Here is a 19071-nt window from a genome sequence, read left to right as displayed (position 1 = left end):
ATATATTTGCCAATAGAATTACCACAGATGTAGTCCTTTACAATACTGAAACCCAGGCTCCAGTTTTATTCTGGAGTTGTATTTCTCAGCCATTGAGAAAAATCTTGGAACATCATCAAGTTTTCCACTTCTTCTTAGGAGATCAATCAAACGAGATAAAGTCATGTAGTTATCTAGAAGGAAGCAGCACTTCAGATACAGCATATTTTAAAACATGTTAAATAGTCACAATCCTGCTTTATTTATGTATAATTTACTTAAAACGAAATACAACACAACTATAATCAAAGGTCTGCTTTAGGGAGCACAACTTCCTAAAGGGATTTCTAACCAACTGGATAATCTATCTAACGATGGGGGTTGGGCTGGGTTGGTCACAATGAAAAAAGGTTCACTAGAAAATGGCACATTTGTTGTTACTTTTCAATTTTTCCTGGTATCAAACCTTCTATATTGTCTCTAAATATGTAATATAGACTCTGAAATTCAACAGAAAGGATTGGATCACAGAGGGCAAGTCACCTGTTTTCTGAGATCCTCTTTCTCACTTACTGCACCTGAGCAGACAGGAGTGCTCTCTGACAGTAGTTGACGTGGGCACTTACAAATCTTACTGTAGACATTCCTTAACATGTGTATGAATGTATCAGAACAGATACTATCTTAACAGACTGTAGCTATATGGTATTAGTCCCAACGTTTCAACCTCACTTCACCCTTTTCTACAGAACAAGAACTGAAACATTTTGCTTTCCGCTAACTTTTCTTCATCCAAAATTTTCTTCTTCCAACCCCTTGTAGTTTTCTCTTATGAATAACATACTAAACTCTGAGAACTATAAAAATAATTCATAAGTACCAAAAAATAAGGAAAAATACACAAAAACATGAACTATAGTTTGTTGTGTTTCCTTTTATATATTTATTAATTTAGATGTGTATCTATAACTATTATTTGCTTATATATATACAATATTTGAAACTTGGGGATATAATTTTGTTTCAACATTATATAGTAAACATTTTTAAATTGTCATGGTCTTCATTGGCATGATTTTAGTAACTTTCTATTATCTTAATAGTTATTATTTTATTGCTTTGAAGTTGTATTTTAGGTGTTTGGGAGCGTAAGTTTCAATTATGACAGAACTCATATTGTAAAAAATCCTTACATAAACCTATTGTGATCATGTTCTTAAAGTGAATTCCTAGAATTAAAACACATGTGTGAAGAAACAAACACACACTTCATCTTAAAGTCAATTTGTCCTTGGTTCTATTTTCAAAAGGAAAAGGAAGATATTATCTGATTCAGCAAGTATACTTCTGGTATCATTCCCAAAGAACTGAGATAGGGCCTAAACAGGTATTTGCACACATATTCATAGCAACATTACTTGTAATAGTAAAAAAGTGGGAAACAGCCAGGAGTGGTGGTGCACACCTTTTCCCAGTACTGGGGAAGCTGAGGTAGGAGGATCATTGTGAATGAGGCCAGCCTGGAGCTTCAAAGTGAATTCCAGTCCAGCTTAGGCTAGAGTGTGACCCTCCCTCAAAGACAAAACAACAACAAAAAAGTGGAAACAACTCAAATGTCCACCAAAAGATGACCAGACAATTGTGGTCTCATACATACAATAAAACATTATTCACTCTGTTGAGTGCAGCTTTACAACTGCAACAAGCATTTTTAATTATTACGTGAAGTCAACCTGGACAGTGCATTTCTAAAGTAAGTTAAAACATAACCATAATTTAAAACACACTACTGAGTATGACTAATGAAGTATAATTGTGCATGCATGTGTTAGTATAAGAAAGACAAAATAACTCTGTAAATAAATATTAAAAATTCTACTATGAATAAAGCATACAATATGAAAAACAAAGACTACATGGGAAAAAAATCTATACAAATTTCTTATGTTTAAACACCAAACATGAATTGATTTATTGGCAAATGAATGTTGCAATGAATGTATTTCTATAATGAATTCATTCACTCCAACTCGTTTTTTTTTATTAATTAGTTTTGTATTCAGCAAATACAGTCAGTTTGGCACCATTATTAGGCTCATCAATGACCTACACCCTCCCCTTGGCCCCTCCTTGTTGAGGTATATGGGTTGTGCACTGTGGAGTTAGCCCACAGTTATGTGTAAGATAAATGTCTCTGCATATCATGACCCAACCTGTGGCTCTGACATTCTTTCTGCCCCCTCTTCTGAAAAATTTCCCTGAGCCATGTTGGGTTCATTTTTGATCTGCTTTTTACACTTTCCTATGTGCTTAAATCTCTAACACCATTTCCACTGTCCTCATTATCATATGAAAACCTCACCACTGCTTGACTGAGAAAACAAGCAGTCTACTCCTAACTCTAGTCACTCTCTACTGATCCCTACCAACTAACAATCACTTACTTTGCACAATATGAATGGCTTATGTTGTTTGATATGGGGAATTTAAGATGAATATATTATCCATGAACCCAAAAGAACTGCCTTCTAAAACACACACACACACACACACACACACACACACACACACACACACACAGAGAGAGAGAGAGAGAGAGAGAGAGAGAGAGAGAGAGAGAGAGAAGTACTACAAGTAGCAAAGATGAGTTGGCACTTTGATCTGGGTTAGAGTGATCAATTCATCCCACGTTACATGGCTTTTCCATATCATGGAATGTCCAGGGTCCAGAGCTCTTGTGACCCTGGGCAAAACAGGTGAGTGGTTGTCCTACACACAATGCATAAGGAATTGTCTAATGCATATAGGGAGGGGAATGCAAGATTTTGTTCCCTCCAAGTGGATTATGGACTGGCAAAGGCAGGGAGAAAGAAGGCAGGCAAAATTCATTATAGGCAAAAGGAAAAAATGCACACAAAGCCTTAGAGGTGTGGTTGCACGCAATTTGGCATTACTGAAGTATAAGAGCCTTGTTCTAAATACGTTAAAAGCTGGACTTTACTCCAGATATTTAAAAGAAGGAAGCTAGTTGAGAAAAGAAAGAGGAGCAGCAGAATGGGGAGAGGGACAAGAGTGGTTGAAGGTGAACATGATTCAAGTATGCTGTATAGATACATGACAATGTCATAATCAAGCCTCTTATTTTGTACATATAATATACAGAAATAAAAAGAAAATTATTTTATATTCATTTACAAACAGTTCAAAGTAGTCAGTTTAATAAAACAATTTAACTATGACCTATTTGAAAGTCAGTGCCAAGTAACAGAAATCTAGAACATCTATGTGTCCCACGAGGGCTTCTCTAAATTTCATAAAAATAACTATACTTTGTGAAGGTAACATCACCAAGAACAGCTTGAGAATACCTAGGAAGGAAGAACTGGGCGTCTATAAAAGCAAGGCTAGCAACTCTTGGAGGAATGCTATGAATTGGGAAGAGCTTGAGGGAGACTGGGAATGCTGCATGTGTTGCTTTAAGTGTCAACCCAGAAAGGAAGAAAAGAACAACACAGAATTCAGGATGCAAAGCAGAAATTCAGGGCAAACAAGACAGAGGTCTACTGGAAATAAAAGAAGGTTAGTACAAAGCCAGCAGGGAGCATAGTGGGTAATTTGAATGTGGGAGCTGTCACAGCAGGGCTGTATTGCTGATGGGGGGAGGCGGGTTGGGGGAAAGTAATGTGAGAGAGAGCAGTAACTGTAGGAATAAGCCTTTCTCAGGGTGAGGGGCTGTGATCAGCATGCAGGGACAAGTTGGCGGCAATGCAATCAGAACTTGGAAGGAGACAGACTGGGTGGGGTGGGGTGTAGGTAACAGGGAATTAATGGAGTTCTCTTCTAGTTGCATATTTCTCTAGTCAAATAAACAGAGGAAAGGTATTTAGATGAGGCTCAGGTGATGGTCAGAGTGTTGGAAGTATGAGGAGGCAGGAGAAAGTGTAACCAGCATCTGGAATGAGTTCATTAGAGAAACAGTGCACAGACACACACAGGCAGATTCAGTCAGCAGCAGGAATGTTAGGTACCTGGTTTACGTTCTAAAAGCTGCTGCAAGTGAAATACTGCTTGTTCATAGTCCTGCTTTCTGAACATGAGATCGGCCATCATCTAGAAAGATAAAGTCAGTTCTAAAGAGAGTACCATAGATTTTAATCAGGATTTAGGACTATGAAAATACCTATGAAAAACATGAAGAGGGACAAAGATTTATAAAAATGAATCAACCATGCAAATCAGACTGCTCTGTTCACAAAACTGTATTAATAAAAAATATGTTTCTGGGGGTGGTTTCAGAAATAAATCTGAAGAGAATTTCACATTCTATTGGGCTATTGTAGGAAGTATGCCTTATTGCACTTGGCTACAATGACTATGAGAAGATTACAAATAAAACTCAAGTCATAAATATATCAAACACATAAAATAAACAAGACCTGCTGAGATTTTCTATCTTAAAATGGAGATGACATATTTGTAGATGAAATAACTGAATATGCCTCATACAGTGTCACCATATAAACTGAATGGTAAAAAAAAACTTCAATCCAGGTAGAAATGAGGAAGAAAAGCACAGCTGTATTTACTTTCAAATTTATTTATTTCCATGCATGTGCATATGTATGGGTACACCAGGCCCGCTTGCCTTGCAGGCCAACATCAGACATTAACACCACTTTTTGTGGGGGTGGCTTTAGAATTGAACCCTGGCTGGCAGGCTTTACAGGTAAGCACCTTTAACCACTGAGCAATGTCATCAGTTCCCAAATCTCTATTTGAAACAGACTATCTTGACATGAATCATGAAGTTGCTTTTTCTTTCTGTAACTCTAGAACTTCCCCTGAGACTAAGTCTTCAGTTTGTCCAAATCAGTACTCACACGCTAGTCTTTAGCTTAACCCATGAATACCACCTGACTAACAAGCACCCCTTAGGCGCAAAGGAAATTAATTAGACCCAGGGGAAAAGCAAAGGTACCACACAAGTTTGTTGATTCTTTTGACTACAAAGCTAACAGTCTTTGGTCTTTTTTGGTAAATATGCTCACATTAGAAAAATGTTATTTTCCCCCTCACCATCTACTGTTAGTTCTATAGGGTAAAATCTAAAACTATCTACTGGAATAAAATCTCAACTCCCTTTACAGCATGAACATATTCACTGACCATGGTAGCAAGTTCATTGTCCTGGTCACTCTGGAGAAGTAGCACACAGTGCCGCAGGGAGGCATCAAGGTCATCTTGGGCAAGGTATAACTGTGCCAGTTCCAGCATTATCTAGAGTACAAAGGAAAGTGCAGTCTCACCTTCATGTCATTGGGACAAAGCACCCGACCAAAAGCAGCTGATGAGAGGAAAGTTTTATTTTGGCTTAATGGCATGAACAGAGGCTGGACATCACCTCAGCCACAGCAGAAGGAGAGAAAACTGAATTCTGAAAAGGGGTAGATGGTATAACACCCCAAAGCCCTTTCCCAGAAACACAACTACTCCAGCAAGACTCCACCTTCCAAATTATCATTAGCCTGGGACCAGGCATTCAGAGCACATGCAGTTGTGGGGAGCATCTGGTTCAAAGCACCACAGAAAGATTAGCCAGAACACAATTTTAGAGTAAAATACTAATGAGGAAAATGCGTGGATGACATTAAATTTTAGTTGACTAAAAGCTATGGCAGTAAAAATGCCAGGCACTATAGACAAGGAAAACCACAGGCACACCCATCTCTATTTTCTAATTTGCTGGAAAAAATAAAATAAACAGATGGTAACTCAAACACACACACAAAAGAAAATGTGAAAAATGGTACTACTGATCTTAAAAACAGGATGTTAGGTTCTAGTACACATTCCTGTATCAAAGGACCCAACCAAGCTGTTTGTACCTCCTTGTTTTCTCTTTGTAGTGCTTGAGACTGAACCCAAGGCTTCAAGCATGCTAGGCAAGTGTTCCTCAAGTAAACTACCACCCCAGGCCTCTTTCTACCCCTTTCCACCTGCTTTCTCATTTGTAAAAGAAAAAAAGATTCAAGCAGACAGTCTGGGAGGTATGGTTCAGAGCAAGAACTACCCATACTACTCATTCTCTACCACTGGAAATGGACCTGTGTGGTTGTGGCTTATGAAGGCCATTTTCGTTAATCATCACACCTTGCCTCTTGAGGTCACTGAGTCAATCACTCGCCTCACTTCTGCATCCTCAGAACCACAGAACAATTGAAACAGGTAGAGAATACAATAGCTGCTAGGCAAACTGAGTTGAACCACCTACATCCAGATACTTATTCATGACTAATAGACTGTTTTAAAGTGATTATTCAAACCTAGGTATACATTGAAAGTAAAGAACATGAAGATTTGCATTACATTATTTATTCTACTATCATTTTTTAGTTTAAGGCATCTGAAGTTTTGTGAGTTTGTTTTTACAGTGCTCAGGATTGAACCCCATGCCTGGCACACGCAGGGAAAGCAAGGCACCATGGAGCTACACCCCAGTCTCATACATACATTTTCAAAGCTTTCTAGCAACAATTTTAACTCTTTATCTTCTGCTTTTGTTACATTTCTTTTCAAATCTTTACCAGCTGCTAAGAGACTTTTATATCTGAAGAAATTAGATGGCATGTGGGGGCAAAGGTACTTAAAGTGTTATTAAGGCACTGACCTTACTGTCTGTCTCACAGTGAATCAGGGCCTCTTTGTAAAACCTTATAGCTCTTTCATAGTCTTGTTGAACAACAGCATGTTTTGCCATCTCTGCACAAATTTTAGCTGCTAAGTGTTTCTGTGCAGGAACTGCATCAGGCTGCTCCATTTCAACACGTTTTAGTACCCGTGCCTGTAATTCTCGGGCCTAGAATAAAAGGGGGTTGGGGATTAAAAAATGAAAAAGAAGTTAGTGTGATGACACATGCCTTTAATTACATATGTTTGGAGGCAAAGGTAGAAGGATCACTGGGAGTTTCAGGTCAGCCTGGGCTAGAGTGACACCCTATTTTGAAAACAAACAAACAAAACAAAACAAAAAAAGCAAAGCAAAGAAAAGAATGAGGAATGAAAAATAAACAACTTCTAATAGCTTATATGCACTACAATTTTGTGCAAGATTTATTCAAGCTTGTCCATGGTCTAACAAAACTAATTCAAGAAAATGTATTATTGAGATCTCAAACGTTCAGGCTGGAGAGATGGCTTAGTGGTTAAGGGGCTTGCTTGCATAAGTCAAAGGACCCAGGTTCAATTCCCCGAGACCCACATAAGCCAGAGGCACAAGGTGGCATATCTGTCTGGAGTTTGTATGCAGTGGCTGGATGCCCTGGCGTGACCACTCTCAAATAAATAATAAAAGTTTTTTTAATGATTTGAAATGTTCTTATTTGCAAGAAATCACATTGCATGCATCTTTCTGAATCTTTTCCACATTAGAAAGATATGGACGCAAAACTTCTTAAAAGGAAATTCAATCTTGAACCAGAAAAAGATGCCTAGATGTTATCATTAAATAATTACAATTTTTTTGTTTGTTTGTTGATTTTTCAAGGTAGGGTCTCACTCTAGCCCAGGCTAATCAGGAATTCACCATGAAGTCTCAGAGTGGCCTCAAACTCATGGTGATCCTCCTACTTCTGCCTCCCAAGTGCTGGGATTAAAGGCGTGCACTACCACACTGGGTTCCATCTTCTGTATTTTACAATATATACTCTTTTACATTCCTTTAAATCCTTACATAGAAAGAAGTACAGACACAAATATGTTGTATGCAGAATATAACTATCAGCATTTTATATTTATATGCTCATACAGCTATTCCAGTCATAACATGGCTGCCACAGTAGTAGATAAGGGGAATCAGGTGAGACCTTAGGAGTGGATTCTGAATTTTCTTAGTACCTTTACATATCTTATTGAAGACAACCTCAAAATAAAACATAACAAATAAGTCAGAGTATCATATAAATTTTCATATATTGGATGCAAAGCCACACACATAAAAATGTAGATATTAAAACTATTTATGTGGGCTGGAGAGATGGCTTAGCGGTTAAGTGCTTGCCTGTGAAGCCTAAGGACCCCGGTTCAAGGCTCGGTTCCCCAGGTCCCACGTTAGCCAGATGCACAAGGGGGCGCACGCGTCTGGAGTTCGTTTGCAGAGGCTGGAAGCCCTGGCGCGCCCATTCTCTCTCTCTCCCTCTATCTGTCTTTCTCTCTGTGTCTGTCACTCTCAAATAAATAAATAAATAAAATTTAAAAAAAAACTATTTATGTTGGAAAAATACCGACATTAAGTAAAAGAAATAAAACAAATATCTGTATACATTAATTATAACTTTGCATTTATAAAGTCATATAATGATAAAATTATTTTGTGTATCAGACAAGTTCCTTATTTTGTACTTAAGCATTTATTTTCAAAGAAAAGACACCAAGAATATGCAAGAGTGATTTGTTTTCCTATAACTGTTCCTAGAGTTAGAATAAAATAATATATGACTGAGTCACTCAACAAAATTGCCCTTTACCAGACAAGTCTCCTGCTGCGAATTCAGCCTGGCCATTATTATAACTGCAGCAATGGAGATATCCCAGCTCAGGCAGAGTTCTGTTCCCAGGTCCAGAGAGAGTGTGATGTTAATAAATGGGTATATTATTTTCATCCACTACATACATTCATACAGCATAGAAAACTTACATGCCCTATTCGTGACAAGCCTTTCTACGGCCAAAAATCACAGAAACATTTATACACATACAATTCTAAATGTTTTCCTTTAGCTTTTGAGGCAGAATCTCACTCTCGCCCAGGCGGACCTGGAGCTCACTGTGTGGTTGACTTCAAATGCATGGCGATCCTTCTACCCTAAGGGCAAGCCTGAGGATGATGCTGGAGGTTGTCCACTGGTCACCACATGCATACACATACATGTACCACACATATACACATGCAAAAAGGGAAAAGGTTGATTTGTTAATAACAGTAAGAATTAATTCCTACCAAGATTATCAAAAAGAAAATGAAGGATTGGAGAAATGGCTTAGTGGTTAAGGCACCTGCCTGCAAGGCCAAAGGACCCAGTCGATTCTCCAGGTCCCATGTAAACTAGATGACCAAGATGGCACATGCATCTGGAGTTCATTTGCAGCAGCTGAAGGCCCTGGGATGCCCATTCTCTCTCTCTATTTGCCCTTCTCTTACTCTTTCAAATAAATAAATTTTTAAAAGAGAAGGAAAATTAAAATATCAGATCTATAAAAGATGCATTCTATAGCACTTACTATAAAAACTCAAAAGACGTGATAAAAAGTTATGTTAATTTATTTCAGCATTTAATAAAATGAACAAAAAACTTAAATTTTAAAAACTTAAGTGATCAGCCTGAAATTTATTGAAGTTGCTGAATCTATTAAAAATTAGTTTCCATCAAAGAAGTGTTAAGGCCCCAATGGTTTCAAAATCCAACTCTTCCAACCATTAATAAAAAGTATTCTTACAGATCATTGTCTTCCATGGACAGTAACATAGAAAGCCTAAACAAAATGTTAAGAAACATCTTTAAATTCTGGCAAGGTCTTTTAGAAATTGACATTTATTTCTGGAATATAAGGGTTGGTTATCATTTGACCATGAATTTAGTATGACACATTAACAGACAAAAATAAACAGGAGAAAAGTCATATAGTCATCTTGACCAGTGAGTGAATTTTATAGAACTTAAATCACTTGTAAAAATGATTGGCACCTATCATACTGTCTATCAAAAAAGTAAGTGTTATCTCAATTTTCCGGGTGCTAACTTACTCTCCGTTGGAGAATCTGCTTCTCTTTTCCAGATAGATGCAGATCCTAAGAAGAGAGCTGCCCCAACATACCTCAAAAGGGGCCCAACTGAAACTAAGGACAACTGGTGAAACAAGCAAGGGTGATGTTTTCCTGTGAACTGGATACCAGCACAAAGGGGAAGGAGACCAACGCAGAGAAAAATCAACTCCTACCAAATCAGAGAGCCAGAGCCTCAGAGGCCCCCAACACCTCAGCACTGAAGCAGACCAAAAATGAACCCAACATGGCTCAGGGAAATTTTGCGGAAGAGGGGGTGGAAAGAATGTCAGAGTCACATGTTGGGTCATGATTTGCAGAGACATTTATCATACCAATAATTGGGGGCTAACTCCACAATGTACGACCCATTTACATCAACAAGGAGGGTCCAATGGGAGGGGGTAGATCACAGATGAGTCTAAACAATGGTACCAAACTGCCTGTATTTACTGAAAAGAAAACTAATAAATTAAATTAAAAAAAAAAGATTGGCACATCAGAAATTGAAATAAAAAAAAACATGGAAGGCTATCAACCACTTAGAAAACATCTAAGGAAATGTGTGTAAAACTTCTACTCTGAAAAACCACAAGATATCTGTAAAAACTGACGCTCTAAATAAGAAGAGGAAGTGAGCACTGAGTTCAGATTTTGGTTTTAACATAAGCTGTAAGACTTCACACTAACAGTTATCTGTCAGGTATAGAACAGAAATAAAAACACCAAGCTTTCCTAGCTGTTACAACAATACTTAAATGGTATAATCATTAGGTATTCAATCCTTATTTGTATTTTGCTATATTTTCTGTTACTCTTGTTTCCTATTGCAAAAGCCATAATAGAGACAAGATACCTGTTGTAAGGAAGTGATGGCATCATTAGGTCTTTGCATTTTACTATAAACTTTTGCCAGCAGGACTTGAGAACGTGCATCTTCCATGAGAACAGACAGTTCATTTACTACAAGGGAATGGAATGCAAAAGGGAAAATCTAAATTAAATGTGCATATTTTCTACAGTTTTAAAAACTGTTCTTTAAAAATATATTTTGACAAAATGAATATTAAGTTAATATTTTTTCTAGTAGTTACTTAAAGCATAGTCAAATAAAAACAAATGATATAGCACATAAAAATGGCTGGAAGAAAATGTAAAAATAATAAAGGATTATAATCGGAAGCTATTTTGGACACATATTAGAAAATAATCTCATCACAGGTTAGCATTTTAATTTTCATTTTGTAAGTGTCAAAATTCCTATTTACTGAAGTCGTTAAAAATAGACTAGTTGCTACATGCACTTAAAAAGGTAACTTCTTTTTTAAAATACCACATACTTTATAAGCAATAGAGTACCATCATTAGGAAGGCTAATTTTCAAACTTCATCAAAACAGATCCACAGGTTACAGAGAATTCAACATTCAATCAGGTCTCAACCTCACCAGCCAAAGCTCAGGGAGCATGCAGAAGAAGGTGTAGAGAGATTGTAAGAGCCTCAGAGTGGGTAGGATTAGCCTGAGTCACTCCCCCCCCCACCCACAGACTGACTGGGGCCTTTGTGATCCCACAATGATACCAAAAACCCCACCGAGGAGGACCCTCAGGAGAATGGGGAGAGGAACTGAAACAGTACAACCTTTGAGAAAACAACAAGAAAAAAATTCAATAAATTGCCAGGTGGTATATGCTTTTAATCCAAGCACTCAGAGGCAGAGGTGGGAGGATCATTATTGAGGCCAGCCTGGGAATACAGAGTTCCAGGTCAACCTGGTCTAGAGTAAGACCCTACTGCAATAATGGCACATAGCCTATGTGGGTAAACAATGGCTCTCTGATTGGATATGAGGCCTGCTCAGTGGGAAAGTATCAAACTGAGAACCAAGTCAGGATCCGATTGATACAATGGTCATAAACTACAAAGAAAGACTTCCACTGGTCTTCCGCTAAGAAGAGTAATGATACCCACCAAAGCCTCTTAACTTAGACATGCCAGGCATGGTGGTGTATGCCTTTAATCCCAGCACTCAGGAGGCAAAGGTAGGAGGATCACTGTGAGTTCTAGGCCAGCCTGACACTACACAGTGAATTCCAGGACAGCCTGGGCTACAGTGAGACCTTACCTCAAAAACCCCCCAAAATAAAAAATAGAAAACATAACTAGGCACATAAGCTTTAGTCCATGCTTTTATCACTCTTCGTTAAAGAATCTTGTCTTTTGTTTTTTCTTTAACAGATGACAGCAAGAACTGGGGAGAACCAATGTCCACCAGTACAAGACAGCCACCTGCCCAGCAGGAGATAACCCACCTCCATCCATCACATCTGACAGAGCCTAGGACACATTATAGAGGAAGTGGCCATCTAAACATGAATGCTACTCTCACTGCTAGCTTGACAAGCTCCAGGGGGGTGGCAACAGACACCAAGAACACTCAAAATGCTTCAATGCAGAAACCCAGAGGTTGCAAAATGCTCAACACTAAAGTAGAATTACAACACAGCTGCCAAGGCTCAGGCAACATTGCAGGCGAGGAGACAGAAAGAGCCTAAGAGCTACAGGGTGGAAAGGAGTATCCAGCCCCTCTCCAAGGCTGGCAGGTGCATTCACGACCCACACTGAACACCAATTAACCCCACTGAGGAAGACCCTCAGTGGATTGGGGGCCGGAGAGGGAGGATAAAAGACTATATAAGCTGATGGGAATATAACCAGCACCAAACAGTTCACACAAAAAATTCATAATCAATCAAGAACATGCTAGAGGGACTAGTTGGGAGAAAGGGCTCGGTGGCAGGAGTATGCGAGGGGCCAGGAAAGGAAAGAGGGGCGTGAGTGGACTTTGATAAAATGCATGTTGTACATACATAAAAACTGCCCATAAAAAGGTCTTTTTTTTTCTTTAAAAAAAGAGTACGTTTTGTGTAAGCATGAGAGCCTGAGAAGGCTTGAGAGATGGTTTGAGTTATTCTCCCAGAACCCACATGAAGAGCTGGGTGTGGTCATGTGTATGCGTCTCCAGTCCTGGAGGGGAGCAGAGACCAGAGAGTCCAGCTTGCTGAGGGTTAGGAGACTGGGAAGTTCAGCTCACTGTGATGGACAGATAGGCAAAAGAATGACGGAGCACATCCCACCGTAGGCAAGCACATTGGGTGCCACATGGTCACACACATGCACACACCACACACACGTTAAAAAAAAAAAAGAATATTTTGTTCCTACAGGGAATATAAGGACCCTAGTACCAAATGAAGTTCCATCTACCATTTATTGTGAGCTGTCCACTCTACACTGTTTCAAAGGTTCACATATAAGGTATCTTTAAAATTTCAACTTGGGAAGCACTTAAAAAAAATTACCCAATTCAGAAAAACAAAATCTTAGCCCAGCAAGACCAGTGGTTCCATAGGAGGCAGGTTTCCTTATGGTTACTTTCCAGGTGCAAAAAGCTGGAAAGTGAGCACAAGTAACAAGGAGAGATCAGAGAGAAAGTGCATAAACACGGTAAGCCACAGAGAACACTTGCCTAATCTAAGGGAACAAGAGAGAGGGTGACTGAGCAGATGAGGACAGACTTAAGACTCCCTGAAAGGCTGCAAACAGCTCCTAGATAAGAGATGCCGTGAAAGGGTACTGGGGCTGGGGACAGAAGCCGGGAGACCAGCCAGCTACTGACCTATGAAAAGGTCTGATGAGAGTCCTGGGAAGGGGGCAGGGCAGATAGCAGTGGAAATTGGACCTAGGCAGTTTCTCAGTGTAGTGAGATATATTCAGAAGGCAGAGAGTCAACAGCTCTTTCCCAAATGTAGTGACAAGGCCCAGGCCAAGAATTTTAATTGTTCTTAGCCACAGAGGAGGATGAATTTATGGAGAGGGAGAACACTACATGTTAAACTGACTAGAGAAGGGCCTGAAGCTTTATGTTTTAGCAATGTTAGGTTAAAGATGTTTGTCAGAAGCCAGATGCTACCATTTATCTGATGAGGAAACCTGGATAATGAAGAAAATGGGAGTCAGGACGCTGACTAAAAAAAAAAAAAAAAAAAAAAAAAAACACAGGGCTGGAGAAATGGCTTAGTGGTTAAGCGCTTGCCTGTGTAGCCTAAGGATCCCTGTTTGAGGCTCGATTCCCCAGGACTCACGTAAGCCAGACACACAAGGGGGCACACACATCTAGAGTTTGTTTGCAGTGGCCGGAGGCCCTGGAGTGCCCATTTTCTCTCTCTCTCTCTGCCACTTTCTCTCTCTGTTGCTCTCAAATAAATAAATAAAAATAAACAAAAACAAAACAAAACTAAACAAAACTAGCGGGGATGGAGTGATGGCTCAATAGTTAAGGGCTTGCCTGCAAAGTCTAACAAGGATTCAATTCCTCAGTACCTACAAAAAGCCACATGCACAAAGGGACACTTGCATCTGGAACTCATCAGTAGTGGTTGGAGGCCCTGGCGTACCTATTCTCAAAACCGGCATGGACAATGATCGATATTGCCACAATAGTTAAAGTTAATCCTAACACAATAACACAAGAAATGTAGAAGGCATCTAAATATGCCATTGGTTTCTGCGTGAGAATGAAAATACTTAGTAGCAGAGGCCAGTAAGTTAAAAAGGAGACATAAAGGGAAGAGAAAGGAAGGGAGGAGGATACTTAATAGGTTGATACTGTATATATGTAATTACAATGATTGTAATGGGGAGGTAATATGATGGAGAATGGAATTTCAAATGGGAAAGTGTGGGGGTGGGGAGGGAGGGAATTACCATGGGATATATTTTATAATCATGGAAAATGTTAACAAAAATTAAAAAAGAAAAAAAAAGAAAAAAAAGTTAAGAGTATGAATAAAAATAAAATAAAATAAAATAAATATGCCATTGGTATGTTCAGAAAACATTCATTAAACCTTTTCTACATAAAGGTAACAGCTTTTTGTCAATACAATATATACTTGGATCTTCTCTCCAACCTTTGAAAATGCTTATCCACATTTATGTTTCAGTGTGTAAGAGGAAAATCTGACAGATTAATGAGGACTTAAAGGTCTTTAATATGTGGAAACTTAGAGCAGACTTTTATTATAGGCTCAGACATATTTTAATGCTACAATAAACGTGGTATTGGCAAAAGAAGTCAATGGAATAAAACTAAGTTTCCTACACAGTCATATGTATGGTGTTTATTACTTAATAAAGGTGGTATCTCAAAAATGGAACTAAAATAACTGGCTATTTGAAAATGATAATAGGAAAAAACTATGTGGATTAAAGTATATGAGTGAAAGTTCATCACACAAAAACCAAAATAACAAAATAACATATGGGAAGCCTTTCATAGCATTAAAACCTAGGAGAGCTTTTTCAAAGAATAGTAGTAATTCAGAAGTCAAAAAAGAAATATATCCAGATATGACACATGATAGTTGTTTTATTTACCAAAGAGACAAAAAATAAATTTCATAAATAAACACATCCCAGGAAAAAAGTCTACAAGATTAACAAAGGGTATGCACTGAAGACAAAGGGCTACCTCTAAACAAGGTGCTGGTGAGCCTCTCCAGGTTGTCTCACATGCAGCCTTATTAGATATCCAAGCAATGCAAATTAAAGTAAGAATGTCATTTTTTTCATAACGAACACTCATTGTACTGGGACATTTTTTTTTACCCTTAGGAAAGAACAATTTGGGCTAGAGAGATGGCTTAGCAGTTAAGGGGTTTGCCCGAAGAGCCGAAGGATCCCGGTTTGACTGTCCAGGACCCACGTAAGCCAGATGCACAAGGGGGCGCACACATCTGGAGTTTGTTTGCAGTGGCTGGAGGCCCATTCTCTCTCTCTCTCCCTCAAACAAATAAATAAATAAATAAATAAATAAAATATATTAAAAAAAAGAAAGAACAATTTGTTAGCTGGGCATGGTGGCACAACGCCTTTAATCCCAGCACTGGGGAGGCAGAGATAGGAGGATCACTGTGAGCTGGAGGCCACCTGTTCCAGGTCAGCCTGGGCTACAGTGAGACCCTCCCTTGGAAAAAAAAAAAACAAAGCAAAAAACAAAAAGCAAGAACCATTTGTTGAGCATGGTGGATCATGCACCTAGGTGGCTACGAGAGAAGGACTGTCGTGAATTCTAGGACAGCTTAGGCTACAAAGTGAGACCTGGCCACACACACAAAAAAGAACAATAACAACAAAAACAAAACAAAACAAAACAAAAACCCAGAAACAATAACAAAAACAAAAAATCTACACAGAGGTATATCATCTGAGATCATACTTCAGTATTTTTCTAACATTTCCCAAATACTCAATAGGTGATTCATACATTATGATGTCAACATACAATAAAAATAAAAGACTATATTTGACATGGAGAAAAGGCGATATTAGATGAAAATATATTCTATATAATTATAAATACAATAGGTCATTTAGATAGAAAATATGATGTAAGCCTTACAACTGGGGCCTGGCTTCTAGGATATCTGGCAAAAGGCCATGCTTTTGGAAACGGAAAATTGCATTTATTTTATATGTACACTATACAAAATAGAGAAAACATATAGTGTTGAGTCTTTAACTAATGCAAAGCAATGTGTGAACATAGTGAGTATACACATACCATGATTCCATAGACAATGTATAGTATTTAGTCAAAAACTAATGGGAAATGATCTAATAATAGAGTAAATGGAATTCATGGAGAAGCAAAGCCAATGACATATGTATTTTACAATACTTAAATTTTTAGAAAGAATCATGTTTCATTATTTTTAAAAGTTAAGGGGTATAAATATACTAATATGCTTAAACATCAGAAGTAGTTATAATTTATGGATAACTTACATTATTTGGCAAATTAGCACATTTTATAACACAATTGTTTCATCAATCTGTTATTAGATTTAAAGACACATCTTTTTAGCAGTGGACTTCTGATAAAAGAATATAATTTTATACAACCAACTACACATAAAATATTGAGAATATGAATTAAGTAAGAGAACAGTAAATAGACCACATTTATCAGCTATGATGTTTTCAAATAAGAAGATTCCCATACCAGGTTCATGAGCTAGAGCATGCTGAAGAACTTTTTCTGCTTTGTCATACTGTTTCAGTTTTAGTAAGAGCTCGGCCAGGTCAAAGTAAAGGTAGCTGTGTTGTTTATTTTTCAAAGCAGCCTCATAGTAGGTGATTGCCTAAACAAAACCCACTGTAGTTAGGAGAAAGCAAGCACAGCTAGTTCATGCATCACTAACATAAGACTATTAGCTACATGCCTGTACTGTGATGGATGCCCTTTCTTAAAGAATCTTATTATTACACATAGCAATGAGCATTTTCTTAGAATAACTAGTTAATGGGAAGTTCTGGCAAAATTACTTTTACAGAATTTATATGAGAGGTAAGCAAATTTACTGAATTCATGTGCTTTGCTAGCTAGGACACATATGCTTAATAATCACTAGGAACAGTGCAAAGATACACCACTCAAAGGCTAACCTGGTATGCCTATTAAGAAAAAAATCTCCAACAAAACATGTAAAAACCAAACCCTAAAAGGTTCAGCAGAAAGGATATTGACTGTGTTGCATTACATAATAAAACAGATGTACTGGGCTGGAGGGATGACTTACAGGTTAAGGCACTTGCCTGCTAAGCCAAAGGGCTTTTGACTCCCCAGGACCCATGTAAGCCAGATGCACAAGGTAGCAGATGCATCTGGAGTTTGTTTGCAGTGGGTGGAGGCCCTGCCATGCCCATTCTCTCTGGATCTCTGTCACATACATAAATAAATAAATATTTCATAAAAAGAGATGGCTATTAGCAAGTTTATGATAATTATTTGATTGCAAGGACTGAGATATAAAAAAACAGCCTGAAGTAAACATGAGCATCAAAACAATCTTCACAAAGCAGAGCAAAGTCAAATGTGAGTCACTATGAATCATCTGACCCTACCAACAGTTCACCAGCAAAGATGGGGAGTTTCCAACACCAAAGATGAAAGTGGTAGGTGCCGGGAACTTCCATACAGTGGTTTTGGTTTTTAAACTATAAGCATATTTGGAACCATTATGAAGTACTTACCTTTGAATAGTTGTGAGTTTTCACAAGTGCTCTCCCCATTTTGTTAGCCAGTGTTCCATCCTTTGGGTTCTGATTTAAGGCTTGTTCATATGCCACTATGGCTTCTTCGGGCTAACAGTGCCAGACACAAACAGTAAGTGTTAGAACCCAGCTTTGGTGCATCCCATTGCAGCAACATCTCCAAAGGTCCTACTCTGGACTCCTTTGCTAAAGGATATATTAAGGTACATACATGTACATATTAAAGCCCAGATACCCTAGCAGTTTCAGACAGGTAATGATGGCTGATGATATTCATGACAACCATGTTCTTATATACATGAACAATGTGAGGATTAAGACAGCCTCATGACTTTTCATTTCTGCAGCCATTACAACAGCCATAGCTATGTACTCATCTTGGTATTCAGAAACTCCTGATACTCTTCTAGTATCATCTCTACTGCAGTAAACAATAGTGCCGAATCGAGTTTCAATAGGAAAACAAAACAAAACATCATCAAAACTATCCTCCTTTTACAGCAATGATGAGGTTTAAAATATTAAACACAGTAAAAATGCCAAATTCCTTTTAATAGAAAGCTATTCATTCTATCTAGAATCTATCTAAAATCTACTTCAATAGAAACCATAGAACTATCTGGTTTTTTAAACACACTTGTGTGAGTGTGTTCATGTGTATGTGTACATGTGGAGGCCAGAAGACAACGTTAGATATCACTTTCAGAAACACTCTCTACATTTGCCTTTTTTGTTGTTCTGCTTTTTTTGAGGTAGGGTCTCGCTCTAGCCCAGGCTGACCTGGACTCACTCTGTCTGTAGTTCCAGGCTGGCCTCAAGCTCACAGTGATCCTCCTACCCCTGCCTTTGAGTGCTGAGATAAAAAGCATGTACCACCATGCCCAGCCTCACTTTTTTTTTTTTTTTTTTTTTTTTAGGAGAGAAAGTATCCCACCTGCTTGGAGCTTGCTAACTAGAATGGCTGACCAGCGAGTCCTGGCATCCTCCTGTTTTTGCCTCCCCAGTATGTGCCACCATACTTGGCATTTAAAAAAAGTCTTTTATTTATTTATTTATTTGAGAGAAAGAGGGAGAGAGAGGGAGGGAAAGAGAGGGAAAGATAAAGAATGGGCACGCCAGGGCCTTCAGCCACTGCAAATGAATTCTGGATGCATGTG

At 38.3% G+C, this 19071-nt stretch overlaps 1 protein-coding gene across 1 annotated transcript in view; it reads right to left on the bottom strand.

Annotated features, from left to right (window-relative positions):
- Ttc21b (tetratricopeptide repeat domain 21B) overlaps nucleotides 1–19071 on the bottom strand; it is an 83141-nt gene that overhangs the window by 19576 nt on the left and 44494 nt on the right. Inside the window, exons 17-23 of the mRNA XM_045147630.1 lie at nucleotides 17894–18004; nucleotides 16863–17001; nucleotides 10653–10759; nucleotides 6647–6835; nucleotides 5146–5256; nucleotides 4008–4089; nucleotides 23–173 (exon numbers count right to left, since the gene is read on the bottom strand). Of these exons, the coding sequence (XP_045003565.1) occupies nucleotides 23–173; nucleotides 4008–4089; nucleotides 5146–5256; nucleotides 6647–6835; nucleotides 10653–10759; nucleotides 16863–17001; nucleotides 17894–18004 (890 nt within the window). The remainder of the gene's footprint in view (nucleotides 1–22; nucleotides 174–4007; nucleotides 4090–5145; nucleotides 5257–6646; nucleotides 6836–10652; nucleotides 10760–16862; nucleotides 17002–17893; nucleotides 18005–19071) is intronic.

The sequence above is a fragment of the Jaculus jaculus genome, chromosome 4 (assembly GCF_020740685.1).
Source record: "Jaculus jaculus isolate mJacJac1 chromosome 4, mJacJac1.mat.Y.cur, whole genome shotgun sequence".
NCBI lineage: Eukaryota > Metazoa > Chordata > Mammalia > Rodentia > Dipodidae > Jaculus > Jaculus jaculus.
Note: the sequence above shows the minus strand (reverse complement) of the source record. Positions and strands in the feature narration are given on the sequence as shown.